General features: G+C 49.6%; 5 protein-coding genes across 5 annotated transcripts; 2 read left to right on the top strand and 3 right to left on the bottom strand.

Annotated features, from left to right (window-relative positions):
- Nucleotides 1–258: 258 nt before the first annotated feature.
- B0J16DRAFT_387550 (uncharacterized protein) lies at nucleotides 259–2,678 on the bottom strand (the record flags this gene model as incomplete). Its single annotated transcript, XM_046131688.1, has 6 exons — nucleotides 259–723; nucleotides 776–944; nucleotides 998–1,958; nucleotides 2,030–2,129; nucleotides 2,253–2,498; nucleotides 2,559–2,678. 6 exons carry the CDS (start codon nucleotides 2,676–2,678, stop codon nucleotides 259–261), a joined length of 2,061 nt encoding a protein of 686 aa, XP_045980299.1.
- Nucleotides 2,679–6,160: 3,482 nt separating this feature from the next.
- Nucleotides 6,161–8,450, top strand: B0J16DRAFT_176167 (citrate synthase-like protein). The gene is made up of 4 exons (XM_046122502.1): nucleotides 6,161–6,594; nucleotides 6,740–6,804; nucleotides 6,931–7,124; nucleotides 7,181–8,450. Exons 1-4 carry the CDS (start codon nucleotides 6,484–6,486, stop codon nucleotides 8,221–8,223), a joined length of 1,413 nt encoding a protein of 470 aa, XP_045980300.1. The 5' UTR covers nucleotides 6,161–6,483; the 3' UTR covers nucleotides 8,224–8,450.
- A 1,535-nt stretch (nucleotides 8,451–9,985) lies between these two features.
- Nucleotides 9,986–11,727, top strand: B0J16DRAFT_176175 (mitochondrial carrier domain-containing protein). Its single transcript, XM_046122503.1, has 4 exons — nucleotides 9,986–10,401; nucleotides 10,456–10,552; nucleotides 10,611–11,283; nucleotides 11,338–11,727. The coding sequence occupies exons 1-4, from the start codon at nucleotides 10,273–10,275 to the stop codon at nucleotides 11,390–11,392; spliced, it is 954 nt and encodes a 317-aa protein (XP_045980301.1). The 5' UTR covers nucleotides 9,986–10,272; the 3' UTR covers nucleotides 11,393–11,727.
- A 397-nt stretch (nucleotides 11,728–12,124) lies between these two features.
- B0J16DRAFT_347575 (uncharacterized protein) lies at nucleotides 12,125–15,658 on the bottom strand. The gene is made up of 4 exons (XM_046128583.1): nucleotides 15,640–15,658; nucleotides 15,314–15,524; nucleotides 15,118–15,252; nucleotides 12,125–15,061 (listed from the first exon to the last, which is right to left on the bottom strand). The coding sequence occupies exons 1-4, from the start codon at nucleotides 15,642–15,644 to the stop codon at nucleotides 12,272–12,274; spliced, it is 3,141 nt and encodes a 1,046-aa protein (XP_045980302.1). The 5' UTR covers nucleotides 15,645–15,658; the 3' UTR covers nucleotides 12,125–12,271.
- A 444-nt stretch (nucleotides 15,659–16,102) lies between these two features.
- B0J16DRAFT_176247 (uncharacterized protein) lies at nucleotides 16,103–18,893 on the bottom strand. The gene is made up of 3 exons (XM_046122504.1): nucleotides 18,236–18,893; nucleotides 16,523–18,110; nucleotides 16,103–16,447 (listed from the first exon to the last, which is right to left on the bottom strand). The coding sequence occupies exons 1-3, from the start codon at nucleotides 18,666–18,668 to the stop codon at nucleotides 16,342–16,344; spliced, it is 2,127 nt and encodes a 708-aa protein (XP_045980303.1). The 5' UTR covers nucleotides 18,669–18,893; the 3' UTR covers nucleotides 16,103–16,341.
- Between the last annotated feature and the right edge of the window lie 1,497 nt (nucleotides 18,894–20,390).

The raw sequence follows: 20,390 nt of genomic DNA on the forward strand, positions 1-20,390 counted from the left end.
CCTGACCCTCATTAACTAATTAATAAAAACACGTCTGGCCATCACTACGCCTTACGCCTATATGAAACCGGCCGACCCCGGCTGATTGCCTGCTCAAGGCAACGCAATGCAAGAACCCGTACCAAACTGCCAACAACGCCACCATCTCCACAAGCCAGAGCATATAGGGAAACCAATATGTAACTGAAAAGTGCCCTTCCATTTCCGTGCCCTGGGTATCATCTATGTGACTGCACACGTCCCTCCCGAAAAGGATTTCTAGTTGGTTGGATCGGGAAATGAGAAACCAGCGGGGAAGTTGGGCATGCCGTTTGGCAACGTGCCGATACCGAAGGGGAACGAGGAAGCTAAGCCCTGTCCTTCTTGAGGAAGGTCACGGTGATCGTCTCGGCGAGGGTGACTGTTGTTGCTGCCATTGTCACGGCTTCGACGCCACCTGGAGAGGTCCTCGTCCCGGTTACGAGTAGACTTGGGCCCGTTGCTACCGCCCTTATCTGTCTGCATGCGCCGGCTGATGGCCTTTGAAGATACTCCAGCGCCTATCTCAATATCGGGTTCCTCCACCGACAAACCAGTCTCAATGGGTCGTCCACCGCTCCCACCAAACGGAGCGGTCAACATCCACTTGCGATCAGCTTCTGTCAATTTGTGGATGGGAATAATGCTAACACCCGTCGAATAGTCGCTGCAGTCTCGGGGACCGAAACCAACACCCCAACGAGTCTGCCAACGTTAGCTCATGTCATAACTGCAGACGAAAAACGAGAATACTTACACGAAGAGGTACATCCAAGTTACGGGAATCCTCAGTACCCTGCTTAGCGGCGACAGCATCCTGTCGGCTGAGCATCTTAACGAATGCATGTCGTTTGTCCTTGTTTACGATACATGTTTGTACGGTACCAAAACGGCCAAAGATGCCACGCAGTTCACTCTCAGAGCAACTAGTTCTTATGGTTAGTATACTTCACATATTGTGGAATCGAGAAACACCTACGTTACGCCGCCAACAAAGAGTGTTCGGCTGAAAACTTTAATGTGGCCTGATGGAAGGCTTGAATCGTACTCGACCCATTTCTCGGCCGGACCTTGATCGTGAATAGGAGTTTCACTTCGACCACGGTGTCCATGAGGGCTACGCTGGCGATAATCGCCTCCGCGGCGATCATCATGACGGCCGCGGTTGGGAGAGTCACGGCCATAGTCTAGGTGATCACGTCCATTCCGAGGCGAGCCACGAGCACCCCAGCCACGATCAGGGGATCGTGAGCGAGAGCGTCCATTATATCTAGGAGGTGATCTTGTATGGCCATAGCCCGACATGCGCGAATCATCTGGCTTGGCTGAAGGGGCACCCCACGCAGGCTGAGCAGGAACGGGAGAGTTTTGTGCATACGGCATAGGCTGCTGAGCCGGGGGAACAGCACCAGCTACGGCACCACCAGTCATGCTCTGGATCAGAGCTGGGATTTTATCAAATGGGACACCTTGGTCGGCCAGCGCCTTAATCAACATAATCTGTTGCTGGGTGTTTGGATCAAGTCCAAGACCAGGGGCTGCAGCAGCGGCTCCAGACAAGGCCCCGATGAGCGGGTTAGGAGGTGGGTTACTCGGGTTGTTTAGAGGAGAGCCTGCATATCCATTTTGGGCTGCCATATGAGGGAGTCCGTAGGGCATAGAAGGCATGCTCACAGGCTGCGATGTCGCAGGATACGATACAGGCGGCATGGCAGATGATACCGGCTGCGGTGTGCCTGAAGAAGGCATACTATACGATGCTGCAGGAGCTGGCATGGGTGGGTTAGCTGGGGCACTCGTGTTCTGACGGGCGATGTTGGCCAGAGCCTCAAGAACAGATGTGCCGGTAGGGGCAGGAGGAGCAGGAGTAGCAGAGGCGCTGCCTCGAACCGAACCGAGAGCATTCGTGGGCGGGCTGCCGGGAGGGGTTGTTGACTCATCTATAACATCGACGTTAGACTACATGCTTAAGATAAGTCACCTAGAGCGCAGAACGCCCGAAAAAACGTACTTTGTGGTGGCGCGCTGAGCTTTTCTCTGAAAGACTCGAGCATTGATGTAGGGAATGTCTGGCCCTTCTCCCAAATGTCAAGGAGTTTCTTAATCTTTTCCTATACGGTGGATTATGTGAGTTACGATCCAAAATAGCAAGCAGTATGGAGGTCTAGCACGGGCGCTTTGCAAGATGCTTCACGATGCTCTACAAGGGTAATGCGATCGTCAAATATGCGTACCTTTTGCTCTTCCGGGGCGGATTGCAGGATATCATTCATCAAAACAGGCATGAGTTCTGTCACTCGGTTGACGCCGGCGGCGTATGTTCCATCCGGGGCAGAGCTGTCTATTGCCTGCGCCTGCGCCTTGGCTTGCTCGAGCCATTTTCGGGTTACAGAGTCTACGACGTAGAGTACCCCCAACTTGTGTGTTCCAGGTGCCTTTTTGAAGTGTGTGAAGATTTTCTGAATAAGAACTGATTCGGACTGCGCGACGCAGTTAGTATGATGCAAATATACATGTGAGCTTGGCAGAGTTTTTCTTACCTGAATGTTGGAAACGCAAAGAGAAGTCAAACTGGTAATGCGAGATCCAGATACACCTGGTGGCTTCAGGCCGAGCATAGCCTGGAGGCCAGCCTCTAAATCCGCAACTGCGGAAGCCATGACAGTTTGGTTTGATTTGGCGATGTGTGCACGAGAGAAGCAAAGCAAATAAATGTCCTGTCCGGGCAAAGTCCAAAGTCCTTGCCGCGATGATCAGGTACGAAAAAGCGGGCCCTTCCTCTAAGGCTTATACTGCCAAAATAAAGTAGCCTAAGCTTGCCTAAGGTAACCAAATTATTTCGTCGCTTATGCTTTCGGCAGATGAAGATTTTTACGCAGTCGCGACCGGCGAAGAAATAGTAGTACGAGCAGCCCAACAATGTAGTGGGTAGGTTATCAGTTGAAGGCCTAGGCGCAAGAATAGAATAATACAAGCGAAGGAAGCTCAGGAGTACGATACGGTACGGTACGACTTGCGAGAAAAGCTCTTCTACTGTTTGCTTTGCGTCAGAAGCGCGACGAGTCACAAGATTGTGTGTGCAGTGGCTGCTAGAAAGAGCTAAGCCAAGGCAGGAGAAACAGGCAGAGGCGAGATTGCCTTATTCTATGCTGTCCTGTTTGTCAGAGTCGATGAATTTGTCAGTACTAGAGACAAAAAGTCGAGAAATATAGATGGTTGATGAAAGCACAAGAAGTGACGATCTGGCCTAGCAGCGCAGAAAAGAGAGCTGTCGTTCTTGGGGATTAACCTCCGACAGGCGGGTGATGAATGTTGTAAAGAAGATTGTCGCGCGACGGCAGGATGATGATGGAAATGTGAAGTGGGAGGAGGAAAGCTGAGTCGAGTGAGCGTGACAGGTGGGGCAGCCTTTTTAACTCCTCCATATCCTGCTTGGGCAGTCAAAAATCTTCCCGTTCCGCTGTCAGTTTATCCGGTGCCAGAAGTGTTATCAAGATCACGTGGATACCCAAAAACCCTTCCAGTTTCAATGCTCTTCTTGAAAAGTCGATATAATGAAGAATTATGTTTGACTACCTACTTACAAAGACATCTGCCTCGGACTCGAGTTTTTCTTTGTTGGTTCTTTGAACAATAAGTAGCCCTACGCACTTAAGTACTCGAGGTGTTAAGTTAGCTCTCCGTAGGGACCTCTTTGTCTGACCTACACCCCTGTCAGGTATCAGAAGAATTGGCAGGCAAGAGCTTAATAGACGAAATAATTTAGGTCATCTTATGCTAAATTAGATTACCACCTATGCTACTTTATTTTAGCAGCCTAAGCCTTGGAGGACAATTCTTCTGTTACCGGCCTGACTTCCCCGACACCTCCGTCTTGAACCCGTACTGAACTTTGTGTTACAGTAAGGTACCTAGTGCGTAATAGAGCCTTGACCGATATAACAAACATTGACAAAGACCATTCTAAAAAAGAAAGCAGTCCTGCAGTAGCGCGATCTCAAGTTCGTAAGCTTACACGCCAAGTACTCAATGAAAACAATTTTGGGCTTAGACGTGGCGGCAATAAGCAGTCTCTGTCTCTGTCCAGAGTTAGTATCAAGCGCCAGGGCCTTGAAGCGGTACGTGAAACACATGGCTAGATATTAATTGATAATAGACCCACGATACAGGCGCCGTGGTTGTTAAACTACATGACATGAATCGGCAAACAAAAATGCCAAGATGCTGCTACGTATATGTAACAAGATCAGAGACAAGAATAACCGATGTTGGCGGTTTCCAAGCAACCGAGGTGACCGGGCGTGCGGAAATACTGATTCGAGTTGGAGGCTTGGAGTTGAACGTTTGACAAAAACAGGATACGAATGAGAATTCACGTTTCATGTCTGGAAGTTAATGTCCTCGCAGCCAGCACAAAAACTTCCGGATGATCACTACGGTAAAGGACATCGCTTACCCGGTGGAAGGGGAGCTTCGGCACTCCGAAGTTCTGCGGCGTTCAACTCGGAGGCCCGGCGATGGGTCACGGTAGTTTCGGTTCGGGCGTCTTTATTTACCTAATTCTGGCTCTTATCAGCGGTCAAGGTCAGGTCGAGTACTAAGGTAGTCAGTCAACTAGTTAGCCAGACTTGTCGCGAATCAGAACAGTTCGCGATCTATTTATTCCTGCACTCTGAAGCTTTTCTGTCACTCTCTAGGGTGAATCTGGCTCTAGTATCGAGTGTCAGTGTTCACCTAGGCTCTGACGTCAAGTTTTGACAACTGCCAGCATGACCGAGGTCCCCCGAAGCATGAGCCAAAGAAAGGAAGGCATTTGCGATACCATCCCCACTCGTTCATTCAAAAGGGCTCGTTCAGTGGAGATCAAGCAATATTTCTACTAAAGACAGAGTACGTTATCATGGATGGAATAACCGGCGAACAAGCGGGTAAGTTGCGGCAGCGCAATAGTTCCGAAAGTTGTCATGATGAACCTGGACCTGGACCTGGACTTTTATATTTATTATTACAATGAAAAAAGTGGACAGTCAAATGAATGTAAACACTGTGAGCAGAACCCTGTCAGGCAGATCTTGAATTCATACTTTGGTCATATCTCCGTATTGGTTTGCGTAGTCACAAGTTGAAGAGATATTCTTTTCATAGAGATTGGCGTTGCATAATGAACGCACCAATTCAAGTGAATCTGGTGCCGAGATGCAGCCGTGAGCCCTCTCTTTTCGTCTTGATTCAGATAAAAAATAACCAACAACCCCTAGACCTGTATCTAGATTGGTTGGCTGCTTGGTTGGTTGGGGTCCCATCCTTTTTACATTCTGTTCGGCGATTTGGTTGAAGTGTCGAATTAGAGGAGGCGGGAGAGGAGAGACAAGGATTGGTCCGAACTTTTGGGGCTTGCAGGTTGGGGTGGTCCGCGGTAAATGCTCCTCTTGTGAAGTAGCGTACTGTAGCTCAATTATTTTTTTCCAGGTAATGATTTTTTTTTTGGCCTGTGCAACCTCATACAGAAAAGAGGACAGCATGGCAATCAATGGGTATGGATCCATCCAGTACTCCATGTACCTTGGAGGTACTCAAAGATACACCAATAATACTGTAGTTCTGATAATGACTGCAATTGACTTGGATTCATGTTCTATCAGTCTTGAGTATTGGCAAATACAACCCATCAAGCACTTGATGACGGAATGCATAGCTGGGCACGTCAAAAAGAGGGTGCTGTGCTTTGGTGAAGCGAGCAGTAGCGAGCTCTGATGTGATGTAATGTAATCGAGACTACCGTCGCTCAGATTAGATTGGATTGGATTGAACCAAAAAGTCACTTCTCCAACAAATGATGCCCTGAAGAGCTCTCTATGGTACTAATTTGCCCCGCAGAGTAGTACCTTAGTACCTAAGCTATTAGCTGCCAAAATATCATCTTCATGACAGAAACCAAAGAAAGAAAAGAAAACAACAACGGTTGTCCCCAGAAACGACATCAACACCCCTGACAGCCCAGGTGAGGCAGAGGTGCAGGAAAGAAAAAATGTGTTAGGTGACCCCCTGTAAATCCGTCAAGTAGAGGGAAAACCGGGCTGTATGCCCCATAAGTCCCGCTCCGCTTGATGCTTCATGTCCATCCATGAGCCCCCCCGTACCCCCCGTACCCCCGGTCCCCGAGGTTCTGAGCGAGACCTAAAGCCTGGACGGTAAAGGCAAAGAGGTAAAGGTACTCACGCCTAAGGTAGAGCCAAGGTGAGGACCAATGTCACAGTATCCAAGGTAATTTTGTTCATCAAACTGTCTGCGCCTTTTTTCTACCTATCGTCTCGTCTCGTCTTGGCTTGGCTTACCTTACCTGAACTTCTTCCTCCCCATAACTTTTCTCCCCTCCATCCCTCATATATACCTACCTGACCTCCCTCCGGCACACCCGCCTGTTTCTTGTCCTCTCTTCGTCTGCATATCCATCCTCCCTTCACAATGGCTTCAGTCACTCGTCTCAGCAACGCTGCCCTCCGGGCTTCCCTCCGCTCTACTCCCGTCAATGGCTCTGTCTTCAACGCCGTTCGATGCTACTCCGCCAAGACCCAGGTATGTTTTGTTTAACCTCGGATAAAGTCGAGTCCCAAAATCTTGCTATCCATGGACGTCATGTCATGATCTATCCATTAGAGAGCACAAAAAAGACTCGATACGCAATGCAAGAACAACATGCTAACCATCGTCATCGTCATAGACCCTGAAGGAGCGATTCGCCGAGCTGCTGCCCGAGAAGATTGAGCAGGTCAAGGCCCTCCGAAAGTCAGTCGCATTCTCTCCCCTCGGTTTATTGTCTGCCGAAGCTTGGGTCCACCCCGAGCCTCATGCCTGCATAAAATCGACGGCAAACCTACAAGCGATTGAACATTCAAGCTAACGTCCTCATAGGGAGCATGGTTCCAAGGTCATTGACAAGGTCACTCTTGACCAGGTCTACGGTGGTGCCCGTGGCATCAAGGCCCTCGTTTGGGAGGGTTCCGTCCTCGACTCTGAGGAGGGTATCCGATTCCGTGGCAAGACCATCCCCGAGTGCCAGGAGCTTCTCCCCAAGGCTCCCGGTGGCAAGGAGCCCCTTCCTGAGGGTGAGTACAATTTATCGCAGAAATGCATGTTCTTGGTGCTGACAGAAATCTCACAGGTCTCTTCTGGCTTCTCCTGACTGGTGAGGTCCCTACCGAGCAGCAGGTCCGCGACCTCTCCGCCGAGTGGGCTGCCCGCTCCGATCTCCCCAAGTTCGTCGAGGAGCTCATCGACCACTGCCCTACCGACCTCCACCCCATGGCTCAGTTCTCTCTGGCCGTTACCGCTCTCGAGCACACCTCCAGCTTCGCCAAGGCCTACGCCAAGGGTATCAACAAGAAGGAGTACTGGGGCTACACCTTTGAGGACTCCATGGACCTCATTGCTAAGCTCCCCAACATCGCTTCTCGCATCTACCAGAACGTCTTCAAGGGCGGAAAGGTTGCTCCCATCCAGAAGGACAAGGATTACTCCTTCAACTTCGCCAACCAGCTTGGCTTCGCCGACAACGCCGACTTCGTTGAGCTCATGCGTCTCTACCTGACCATCCACACTGACCACGAGGGTGGCAACGTCTCTGCCCACACCACTCACCTTGTCGGCAGTGCTCTCAGCTCTCCCTTCCTCTCTCTCGCCGCTGGTCTTAACGGTCTTGCCGGTCCCCTCCACGGTCTTGCTAACCAGGAGGTCCTCAACTGGCTCACCGAGTTCAAGAAGTCCGTCGGCGATGACCTTAGCGACAAGGCCATCACTGACTACCTCTGGTCCACCCTTAACGCCGGCCGTGTCGTCCCCGGTTACGGTCACGCCGTCCTCCGAAAGACTGACCCCCGTTACATGGCTCAGCGCGCTTTCGCCCAGGAGAAGATGCCCAACGACCCCATGTTCAACCTCGTCTCCCAGGTCTACAAGATCGCCCCCGGTGTCCTCACCGAGCACGGCAAGACCAAGAACCCCTACCCCAACGTTGATGCCCACTCCGGTGTCCTCCTCCAGTACTACGGTCTCACTGAGGCTAGCTACTACACCGTCCTCTTCGGTGTCTCCCGTGCCATTGGTGTCCTTCCCCAGCTCATCATTGACCGCGCTCTCGGTGCCCCCATCGAGCGACCCAAGTCCTTCTCCACTGACAAGTGGGCTGAGATCGTCAAGAAGCTGTAAAGGAATTAAAAGCGAAAGGGAAAAAGTAGGTGATGGGAGAATTGTGTCCAGAAGATGGGCAGAATGGATTGCCGAGTCAATGGCATTTGTACAACACAATGGGACTGTTTTAGTTTAGTAATGAGCAAGTCGTCGCTGGAGCGCCGATTGAAATGAAATGATTTGACAGTTAATCTGTTACTTCTATATATTTTGTGAACCTGTTACTTGCAGCGTATTGATGGTGCTGTAGTTACCAATTGACACAATCACAATTGCTTGGTTATTGCTCTTAGAATCACGATGTTCGCGCTCTGAAGCTTTTTTAAAATGGGTCCGTTGACCCCATGCACTAAAAAAAGATGGGCTTTCGGGACTGTACCTACTGGCCTCGTTTCTTATTCAAATGCAAATCCTGTTGTGATCACCAATACCAATTAATAAACTCTGCCTTCTCTCATAGGTGGGTTAAGTTATGCCCTCTAGAAGAAAAGAATGTAGCGAAAAGCACCGAAACCACAGGCATCGAGCCCGGTGCATTCTTTTCAGTTCGGTACGTTCAAGCTTCGTAGTCTCGGTGAGAGATTACACCGACAAAATCCCCATGTGGACGCGAGCTCTCAACAGTTGAGTGGAGGAGGGGCGTTGAGAGCTCCTCTAAATTGGCGCCACAGGGGGACTTGGATGGAAATAGAGGTGAGAGCTGCGATCTTCGGGGGGTGGCTGATGGTGTTACCGAATGGGGAAGTAGAAAGAAGTGGATGAGGCTGCATGTCTATCTTTTGAGGTTCAGTTCAAGGATAGTTTTGCATTTCCTTGGAGGTTTGGTGGTGATTGAAAGCTGTTGAGGAGGTGTTTGAGCTTGAGTAGTAAGTGAGTACCCATGACCTCAACTTGGACAGCTCAGCTCAGCCTGCAAGCATTATGAACTTTACTGCAAGCCTGTAACAGCCACAGGAAGCTTCAGCGGGCAGTGAGAGATATCCATGCAGCGGCAAGGAGGTCTCACAAGAGAGGGAGAGTGATAGAATCATAAAAAGAAAACATGCCCGAGCCAGGTCAGATATATCCATAATCACAAGCAATTTTCTCCCCCTCATCGGTCTTCTTTCTGCCGGGCAGAACCCCAGGACATCCACCCCCGGATTTCTATTTCGATTTCACATGAGAGATTCAGCTCAAACCCGATCTTATCTCGGTCATACGAGCTGTCGGCTTCCAATGAAATCATGTCGCACAGGCACAACAGGCGAAAAGTTCCGCATAGGGTCATCGGTGTTTGGAAATCTGTATGCGAGACCAAGGTCAGCATTACATACACAGCTTTTCAGTCGTTGGTAGTAATCACTTTTCCTCTCCTCTACCTAAGAATAGACAATACAACAGTGTTAGGTTGGAATAGCGTCGTCAGCCTTACAAAACGTGCCGAACATTACCAGGAAGCTTCCATTCCCCCTCATCAGCAATTACAGGCCGAAACACATGCAAAACAATAAAGTGACTGACTGACTGACTGACTGAGCTCAATAATACCAATTCGGGTCTTCTCGCGCATGCGCATGTCCATAACCAGTTGAACCTCGGCCATTGACCTCCGCAAATTCATCCCCATTCTTGGTACATATTTCCCCTCCGTTTATCGGGTGCCTTCCCGGGCGGCTTCTTCCCCCTCCTCAAGCTTATTGTTCTGTTTTGCTTATTCGCTTCTGAGGTACCTAAGCTCAGCGTTTTCCCCCAAAGCTAATTCAACTGTTTTCATTGGATCTGACTCAGCATCCATCAAATCTACAGTACGTACCTTCCTGCCTCACCTCACCTCATCCCTACAACCTGTCCCTAGCTCTCCCGGGTCCTGGCTCCTTCCCCCCCACGTAGCCTCCCAAGCCTTCCCAGCGCACGCCTCTAGCTTTATCCCTTTCTCTTTTCCCTGCTCCGATTCCTTTTCTTTCTCTCTTTCTTCTTTTCCACAACCTCTCGCAAACCTTCCATCAACCTCTCAACCTTCCCCTCAGCGAAGAAGCACCCTAATCCCTTGGTCAGGGCCCCTTATTCTACGACACTCCCAAAGTCATGGCTGCTATTCGTACCGATCTTCCAGGCCCCATCGGGGAGAAGAAGCTGGAGAAGAAGCCCGTCAAGTTCTCGAACTTGCTTCTGGGCGCTGGTCTCAACCTTTTCGAGGTTACCACCCTCGGTCAGGTAAGTGAATAGCCACCTCTGGTACGTGGAATCAACATAACTAACTAATCCGAGCCCCTCGAGGTAGTAAAGACCACAATGGCAGCGAACCGCGGCGACAGCATGGCTACGGCCTTGGGACGCGTCTGGGCTCGTGGTGGTCCTCTGGGCTGTAAGTGATAATCACCAATTCAACACGTCCCAATGTTTTGCTAACCCATAATCTGCAGTCTTCCAAGGTCTCATTCCCTGGGCTTGGATTGAAGCCTCCACCAAGGGTGCCGTTCTCCTTTTCGTCGCTTCCGAAGCCGAATACTACGCCCGTTCCGCTGGTGCTTCCGAGTTTGGTGGTGGTATCCTTGGTGGTGTCACTGGTGGTGTTGCTCAGGCATATGCCACTATGGGCTTCTGCACCTGCATGAAGACAGTCGAGATCACCAAGCACAAGCTCGCTGCTGCTGGTGTCAAGCCCCAGTCTACCTTCCAGACTTTCGCCGAGATCTACCGCAAGGAGGGTATTCGTGGTATCAACAAGGGTGTTAACGCCGTTGCTATCCGCCAGATGACCAACTGGGGTAGCCGCTTCGGATTGTCGCGCCTCGCTGAGGGCTGGATTAAGTCCGCGACTGGTAAAAAGGAGGGCGAGAAGCTCTCAGCTGGAGAGAAGATCATCGCCAGTGCTCTTGGTGGTGGTCTCAGTGCTTGGAACCAACCCATTGAGGTTATCCGTGTTGAGATGCAGAGCAAGAAGGAGGACCCCAACCGTCCTAAGAAAATGACAGTTGGCAACACCTTCAAGTACATTTACGAGACCAACGGTGTCAAGGGTCTTTACCGTGGTATTGCTCCCCGTATCTCTCTGGGAATTTGGCAGACTGTCTGCATGGTTGCATTTGGCGATATGTAAGTGCCGCCCACATCGTTTAGCCTGACCGATACTAACCGCGCTCTTTATAGGGCCAAGGCTTATGTTGAGAAGGTGACTGGCGAGACCGTCACCGCTAAGCATTAGAAGGCGTTTGGGGAAATTTGGTTTCAAAATATTGCTCGTGGTGAGCTTGACGTACGGAATATCTAATGCTCAGAAATCTTTGATATGATGACATATGCGTGAGTTCTATGTACGCGCATTACCTATGACCTTCGAGACGATCAATCGGTTGAATGATAGCTGCTCGCTCTGTGCTTTGATTTGAAATAGACCAGAATAATTACGCAATCCATCATGTGCGGTTTCTATTTGGTGATCGGAACGTTAGACCACTAGCGCCCGAGTCGTGATGATCGGCAGGGTTTGCAAGTTAAAGTTGCTTCTAACGTAGACATACATACATAACAGTAGTCGCGCTGGCTTGGTGTTTTTTTTAGCTTGTGAGTAGCTTTGATGAGTGGATCTTCCACTGTGTCTAATGTGGTTTAGGCTGTCAGGTCCAATGTGAATTTATAACATTAAAGTTAATATCATTTATTCTTCTAGATACTAAGTTCCCTTCAGCATCGTTGAGTAAGGGGGTCGGCGTGGAATTGAACTCAGATCCGTGGGTGTATAGGCAGATGGGTAACAGAAGAATTGTCCTCTAAAGCTTAGACTATCTATCATAATAAAGTGGCCTAAGTGCTAGCCTAAGCTGGCATAAAGTGACTGAATTATTTCATCTATTATGCTTTCGGAAGCTAATTCTTCTAATACTTATTACAGAAGAGTTTTATATTTATATTTATATTTTAAATCTTTTTAAATCTCATTTACTTATTCTATTTATACTTATAACTTAGTGCTTAAGTAAAGCTTCTAAAGGGAGTAGCAAGCTAATATTAACTTGAATAGTATTATCTATAGCGCTGTAATTATTTTCATAGTACGGCATACTTCTCTGCTCATACTACTTCTTCAGTAAGTGTCAGCGTCGTCTAAGCTCATAGTCTCTTCATATATGAAACCCCAGTCCTCTTCAATATTTAGTAATGCACCGGCTTTCACAAGATCATTCATCTCGCCTCTGTCTAGCTGTTCCGAATCAAAGTCCTGCTTCTTATTCTCACTATGAACAGCCTTCAGACGCTCGTCTGGTGGCGGAGGGATCTTCACCCGACGCACGGAACGTCGTCGTCGGCCAATGCTAGCGGCCTCGCTGTCCTTCTGGAGTCTCTCGAAGTCGGCGAGGAGAGGAGCGGTGGGGTCTTCGTTAAGGTGGGCGTCAAGGCGGAAGAGGTTACTTGATGCATACTCAGGGCCTTGGACGGCGCCAATGACGGGATTATGAGAAAGTCGCAAGCATCGCGTATCAAGATATGTCCGACGAGCGTAGGATGCATCATCCAGCTCCGTGTCGGTATCCATGCCATCCTCGTCCGCGCCGGGTGGGGCCGGCTCCGGATGGAGAAGTAGCGGCTGTGGACGGCGGAGTCGCCGGGTAGTGCCGGGCAGAGTCATAAAATGAGATTCGGGCGCATCACGCGCATCTATTGAAAGGATAAAGCATCGACCAGTGGCGTCGCCTATTGCCAGTTTCGAGTTATTAGGGGAAAAACCACCCCAGGCGATGGGTCCCGGTGCTGTAAGGATGTCCCGCACGAAAGGTTCGTTAGACCTGCGTATATTCCACACTTTGACTACTCCGTCACTCGATCCCGTGTAGAAACGGTCCAGACTCGTGTTCCAGGCAGTGAACTTGATGCCTGTATCTTCCTTCTCGCGGTCTCCACAATATTCTTCGATAGGTTTTCCATGACGGAGCGTGTGGATGGGCTTATCACCCCGAGCTGTATCCCAGACATAAACCTTGCCGTCAGTACACGCGGCGCTCACATAGGCGTGCCCGGGCGAGTTGGGAACAAATGTAAGCTCGTTGATGTCGGAGGCGCAGCAGTCAAGCGCCTGAAACTGGGCAAACCCGGTACCACCCAAGCGCTCCTTATCGCGCTGGAAAATGTGAACCTGGGTCCTGATCTTGTGGATATTGACACTCAAGCCAGTTGGTGTTGTTGCAACAATGAAGCGTTGTAGTGTTGGGTGCCAGGCGACTTCGAAGACGTTGGCTGTTGATGCTGTGAACACAGGGATCTGCTTGTTCTCCTCTGCGTTCCATAATATGATTTCTCCGGAAGTCTTTTTGTCTTCAGGAATATCCTGATCATCACCTGTCAAACTTCGAGGCGAGTAGCCGACCAAAAGTAGATGCTGGCAACCCGGGGCCCTTCCCCACTGCATCGTTGCCGGGAAGTAAGCCCACTTGTCGGATCCTTCAGCGTCCTTTCTCGAGCAAGAAAAGGTCTGATATGTACTGTTTGCCTCATTGCCCCTTTCAATAGTGTAGATCCGCACAGCATCCGTCGGCGAGTCTGCCGCTGTCGCTACTCTGCCGGATCTATCCTTTGCAGCAGCGACGAAGTTGACGTTGCCGGTGTGTTGCCATGTAGTAATGGCTTCCATGTGCGGCCCCTTCGAATCGACTTTCCAAACTTTGACTGTTTTATCGAAACCTGAGGTATAAGCCAAATCGTCTTGCTCATTATAGTCAGACGATACAACTGAAGAGTAAAGCCAAGGATCTTGACTCTGCCTCATAGCCTCTGTCGAATTCTCTCCTTTTTCGACTCGTGGGCGTGGTATTCTATGGTCGGGAAATGCACGCAGCGTGCCCTTGGCTGTCGAGCAAAGAAGCAAATTTCCTGGTTTATTGTATTGTTGGTTGTGAGTGTCGGAGTGAGTAGTCGTGCCACAGATGAAGCTTTCGTTGGAGACCCAAGCCCCTGTTGTGATATCACCAGCGCAATTAGTGAATTCAGCTACTACCTCCAGATCGTCCTCGCGGAGTGTCTTGAATTCTTCCCGAAAATTCAAATATTGCCGAGTGCGCTGAAATACTTGATTTCCTGACATTTCTCGCGCAAGTAGTAGAGATGAGAACCTGCTCGCCCTTCTCAGTTGACCCTCGCGCTTCTTGGTTTGTTCGCTCACGGGTTCGCCAGTAAACGACAACACACGCGGAACTTCGGCCACTTGTCCAGCCCATAGATCCGCTGCAAAAGCGTTCATATCGCGATGAGACCGCCCGCTGGATGCAGGTAAAGTCCCCAGCCTGACACATCGCGTCAGGGTTTCGAGAGTAGGCGCTAAACGTTCATTCTTATATTGCGAAAGCTGTTCCGTAATCTGGGCGATCTCGTCAGGTGAGAAGTCGACATGATATACAACTGGTTGCAGCGGCAACTCAGTGCTGTTGATGTTCACGGGTTGTCTTGTACCCGCCTTGATAGCATTACGATACTCTGCGGTAATATATGGCTTTTTGGTGAGTTGGTAGAATCGATTTTGGGGATTAGGTTCGCGGCGCTCGCGAGGCTTGTATGGTCGCCGTTGGACATGCTGAGAGATCTCCGTTTCTGGAGCCTTCGGTAGCTCAGGCGCAAAGAAAAATGTTGGGGGTTTCGATTCTCGTGGCCTTGTCGGTTGTTGTAGCGTAGACCTGGGCTCTTCCACTTCTTCCGGTCCCCTTAATTCGTCCGATTCTGGTTCCGACTCTCCTTTTGGTCTGTCTTTTCCTTCCACGTCGAATTCGCCCGACTCTGAAGAATATGACTCCTCTGTTTGCTCTCGTGGTGGAGTGGCCACACGAGTCGCTCGGTGGAGTTGTCTTGCTGGAGGTGTCGGGGAGGCTAAAGGCGCCACGCGAAACTCCTTGCAATATACGTTAGCAAATAGACAATCCCAGGCTCGTGTAACCAGATCCTCACCGAGCCCTCTGAAAGCCTCTTAACGACATCGCACGCCTGAGTAGAGAGGATACTCAAATCTGTCTGGCTAAGATAACCACATGTCTCGTCCCATCTTCGCCGGAAGAACTTGCTTATACAGAGTTCCGTAACTGTCTTGAATAGCCGTTGGTTAGCTAATCAAGCACTTCGCGACGAGAACCATCTTGTTTACTACCTTGATCGCGAGAGCGTTAATGTGATAAACTTCGCGCGAAAGCCTCTCAACCGCCGAGCTGACCAGCGGGCGGATCTGCTGCTGGAGGCATTCCTTCACGCTGCGTTTCTCGACGCGCCGACGTTTATGAGGAGGTTCGTTGCCCGTCCGGGCAAGGCTATGTAGCAATGGTATGGGTGCTGTAGGCACTCTGCCACGGTTGTCAATAGACCTAGAGACCGTCGTCGTTAGCCCATAAGCCATGAGAGAAATGCGCCCAAGTGAAGGGTAAAATCAATTAGAATGACGTCCGGCGCGTAAAGGAGCGTGACGGTTGAATCACTTACCCCATGGCCCCATTTGGCGTTGTTGAGGTGATAAGGTGATAAAGAAGCATTAGAAGAGGGTTAGCGGGCCTAAGAGATGGAAAATAGATAATCCAGAGTGCTATCTAAGCTTAGGGGTAAAAAGATTACTAAAATTATAAGTTCTACCTTCTTTTAAAGTCTTTATAAGCTAAAATAGCTTAAATAGTATATATTCACATATAAAGCTATATTATAAGGAAAATATATATTAAACTATAGTAGTAACTATTTAAAGGATAAAAATAGACCTTAGTACTACTTATATAAAGTAGTTATATAAGTCCTTTAAGAATAGCTATAATAGAAATCAATCTGTAGATTTAGAAATTGAAATTACAATCGTTACAAGAAGTTAACTGCAATTGTAAAGTTAAGACATGCATTCATTGATGCTGTTGCTTTGCTGTAAACAAGAGCTCAGCAGAGTGCTGTTTATAAGACCTTGCAATTTCCATTCAATAGTATAAAACATCTAGGATCTTGGAAGAAAAGAATGCCCCTTCAAATAGAAGCATTTGTAAAGGGATAGTTGCAAATAATAGTTTGCTACATGCATTGCTAGTATACTATGATAACTCTACAAGTTCAAGCCGCTTAACAAGCCCTTCAGCATATACGCAAAATCGCCAATGCAGATTTAACGCCAAAATCACATATTAGAACTGAAAATGCCACAGTGTTTTACAGCTTGTTCTTTCCAATTGGCTCCTGGGCCGCAAGCTCCTCGTACATGCGGTCGATATGCTCTCGGAAGGCCTTGGCGGCCTGGGGACGCTTAAGCTTAAGTCTAGAAGAGTCATAACGTCAGCTAATAAGTTCTTTACCCTAGAAAAAGAGTCCAAAACGGTTCAGGGGAACTTACGTAGGGGTGAATAGTCCGTTATCGATAGTAAAGGGGTCGACGTCAAGGTGGACATTGCGTACTTTCTCAAAGCTGTTGAATTTGTGCTTGCTGCCAATGGTATCAAGGACCTTGATGAACTTGGCCTTCACCTTGGGGTTATTGGCTGCAATGCGCAGATCCGCGACCTGGTTAGGAGTGATGGTCTCCTGCAAGATCTTGCTGGCAAATGGCGCAAAGTTCTCAACGTCGATGCCGAAAACTGCGACCAATGAGGACTGCGTACCGTCACCATGGACATAAGCCGCATTAACAAGGTTGCTGCTACCCAGGTAGACGTTCTCGATACGCTCTGGGGAGATGTACTCGCCCTGTGCGAGCTTGAGGACGTTCTTCTTGCGGTCGATGATCTTGAAGCGACCCATCTTATCGATCTCACAGATATCACCACTGTGGAACCAACCGTCGGCATCCAGAGTCTTGCGGGTCTCCTCATCATTCTTGTAATACTCGCGGAAAACGACGGGACCGCGGAGGAGAAGCTCACCACGAGGGTTGGGCTTGTCATCCACAGTGTAATCGAATTCGGGTACAGACTCGAGGCAAAGTTCCACACAGCACATGGGGCCGCCGATGTTTCCGGTGGTGAAATCGCCTCGGGCTTGGATGGAACCGACAGCGTATGTCTCGGTCATGCCAAAACCCTGAGCGAAGTGGTTAGCGAAAGCGGCGCGCAGGAATTGCTGAACGTCGGGATCAAGCTGAGCGCTACCGCTGACCATGCTGTGAACCTTGTCCATGCCCACAGCAGCCTTGACCTTGGGAGTCCAGATTCGGTCGTACAGGAAGTGCGTGTTGGAGGCCTGTCCGGGTGGTAGTCGCATGTTTGCCTTCTTAGTCTCGATAACACGTCGAGAGAGAGCGCCTCGGACACCCTCGGCCTCAATAGTGGCGGTGCGGATAGCTGAGTTGAAGCGGTTGAACAGTCGGGGGACGGAGATGAAGCCTGTAGGCTTGAGAATCTTCATATCATCGACCAAACCCAGAATATCACCTCGGAAGAAACCAATAGCAGCACCTTCGGCGACTGCGATCTGATCAATGAGACGACCATAAATGTGGGCAAGAGGCAGATATGACATGTGAGTGTCCTTGGGGCTCACATTGCCGTTAGTTCGACCACCTGCGATGGCAGAGACCGCGTTTCCGTGGGTAATGACAACACCTTTGGGGTTGCCAGTGGTTCCTGAGGTGTAATTGATGGTGCAGAGATCGTCGCGAGTGGGAGGTTGAGGCGCACGTCCAGACTTGGCACCAATCTCCTCAACCTGAGCCATGGAGAAAATCTGGATTCCATGGTGAGAAGCGATTTCGTTCAAGACAGAGGCCTTGGTGTGAGAAGCCAGTTCGCCCTGGTCAAGAGGATCGAGAGATACGATGAGCTTCAGACCGGGAAGTCGAGGCGACATCTTGAGAAGAACAGGGATGTGAGGAAGAGAGCAGACAACGCAAGTGACCTCGGCATGGTTGATGATGTATTCTGTTGTATCGGGACCAAGAGTTTCGTAGAGCGAGACAGTATATAGTGACTGAGAAGCAATACCGAAATCTATATCGGGGCTTGTGTTAGCAATTGCAACCTCATTCACGATTAACATGTATGCAGGTTCACGGCGCAACATCCTAGATCCATGATGCGACGCCGTGACCAAGAGGGGCAGGGGACAGCCTTACCAGCGATCTGCCACTCAGCTCTGTTCTGCGACCACAAACCAACACCGTACTTTTCGGGTGCATAGTTAATAGCCTTGTGAATCTCAACAATACCAGCGCCAAAGTTCTTTCTTCGGATGTCGAAATCGGCGTAGGTGATCCAGTCGTACTTGTCCTCCCACTGCTGAGTCGCCTGGTTCCAATGGCGAGTTCCGAGACATTTGGAATTGGGCCACTTGCGCGCACTCCTGTTCAAGATGTCGTGTGTCGAATTGATGCCAGGCTCGAGGGCAGTGACGAGAGGGCCATCGCCGACTGCCCAGTGTCGGTAGGCGGCGGTGCGGTTGGGCTTCTCGGTTCCAGCGACTGGCACGCCGTAGGGTCGACCTGGAGGAGGATTTGTAGTGAGTTTTTTGTACAGGATGTCGTAATCCTTTTGTGTTTGGAGCGCCATTGTTGAGGATGTCGGGTTTCCTTGTTAATGGGGAGATTTGGAATTGGAGGGGTCACAGTCTTGTGAAGCGAGGCAAGACAAGACAGAGAGACCGGGGGCACAAGAAGGATCCTGAGTCGATTGGAGAGGCGGGGAAGATGATTGAAACGGTTACCCAGGCGAGAGGGCAAGAGACGAAGAAGGGGGGAGGTGGAATGCAGGTATTCGGAGGAACACAAAGCACAAAAGTGAGGATGAGCGAGTCTCTTGCAGGTACTCCGTAGAGGTGGATGGATATCACAAGGCGCAAAAAGTAAAAAGAAGAGGGAGAAAAGGATGATGAATTACAGAGGAACAGATTAGGTTTTGAGGAAGCGACAATGTCTAAGGTAGAGATGCCTAGGTTGGCCAAGTCGACGCCATCGGCTTGGAAGAGTCCACTGACAGTGGATGATGGGGGACCGAGGCGCGTCACGTACAAGAGCCTGTGCCTCGGCAGCCCCAGATTTCATGGTCCCCAGCTAACAGAATAGGGAGTAGCGTCACCTGGGAGCTTGTCTGGGGAACTTGTATCCCCCGCGATATGTTGTGTACTTTTACGTTTTAGTCTTTTTTTGCAGTGGTTGGTCGCGGGACATGGACTTTATTCAGCCAAGTGAGCCGAGGATGTTTGATTGATATGGAGAAATGCAGCTGTCCGTCTGCAGTTCGTTGGATTATCCCTGTACAGTAAGTAACCATTGTCAGGTAATTTGTTACTCCGTACTGTACCTGTACCTACTTGATGCGGGGAGAAGAAAAAGGGAGAGAAATGCGATTCATTCTCTCCAACTTGTCAGCTTTTGACCCCAAAGCTCAAGACTCACATGCGCAAAAGTTGATATTTTTCAACAACTACATCATGACCCAAGCAAACTACAAAGGGTACGACCGCGTGGTAATACCGTACGGCACATGCAGTGACACTTGCCATCATCCGTTAAACCCGTCAGCACCTTGTTCGCCCAAACCCAAACCCATCCCTGATAACTGGCCACAGACACAGACGCTAAGAAGCTCTTCCCGAAGGCCTGGAGATCCTTCTTTTCTTTTAGGGTCTGTCTGTCCAAACAGAACACGTCTTGACCCCCCTTTTAGAGTCAAGTCCGGTATGCTCGGGTCATGTCCTTTTTTCGGTTACATGTGAATTCGCATCAACCGACATAAAAAGTGATGTCTGTCTGCTGACCTGTTCTTGAGAGTTTTTAACATGATTGGTTTGACTGGCTATTCGGTAGGTATATACAATACAGAGAGTATCGTCTTCAGTGTTTTAATGCTTGATGGTTTCCCCAGAATCTCTACAGAGTACTCCACCGGCAATGAACGGATATACGGATACCCCATGGTTCCGTACCCGACCGAATCTTGAACTCTTCAACCAGTAAACTCGAAGCCACCTACAAAACACGTGCGCGCAAAGTTCAGCGCTTACAGAAAAGAAAACCCGCCTGAGCTACGCTGATCACCATCACTTACCGTCGTTAAAAGAAGTCACTAAACCGCCAATGATGCATATCAAGCGTCACAATCAACACTCATTTCGGAGATACGACATCAATTGTTGATAGAACGAGTCGCTCTCTGTGTCTTATTCGCCAGTCGAATCAAACAAAAGTGTCTCCGATAAACTTTCCAACGTTCCGGTATTTATAACGTTTTTTTGGTCTTCCATCAAGAACCAAGGATTAACCTCCTAAGGTG

This window comes from Fusarium flagelliforme, assembly GCF_020744385.1.
Source record: "Fusarium flagelliforme strain FIESC 12 MPI-CAGE-AA-0113 chromosome Unknown B0J16scaffold_6, whole genome shotgun sequence".
NCBI lineage: Eukaryota > Fungi > Ascomycota > Sordariomycetes > Hypocreales > Nectriaceae > Fusarium > Fusarium flagelliforme.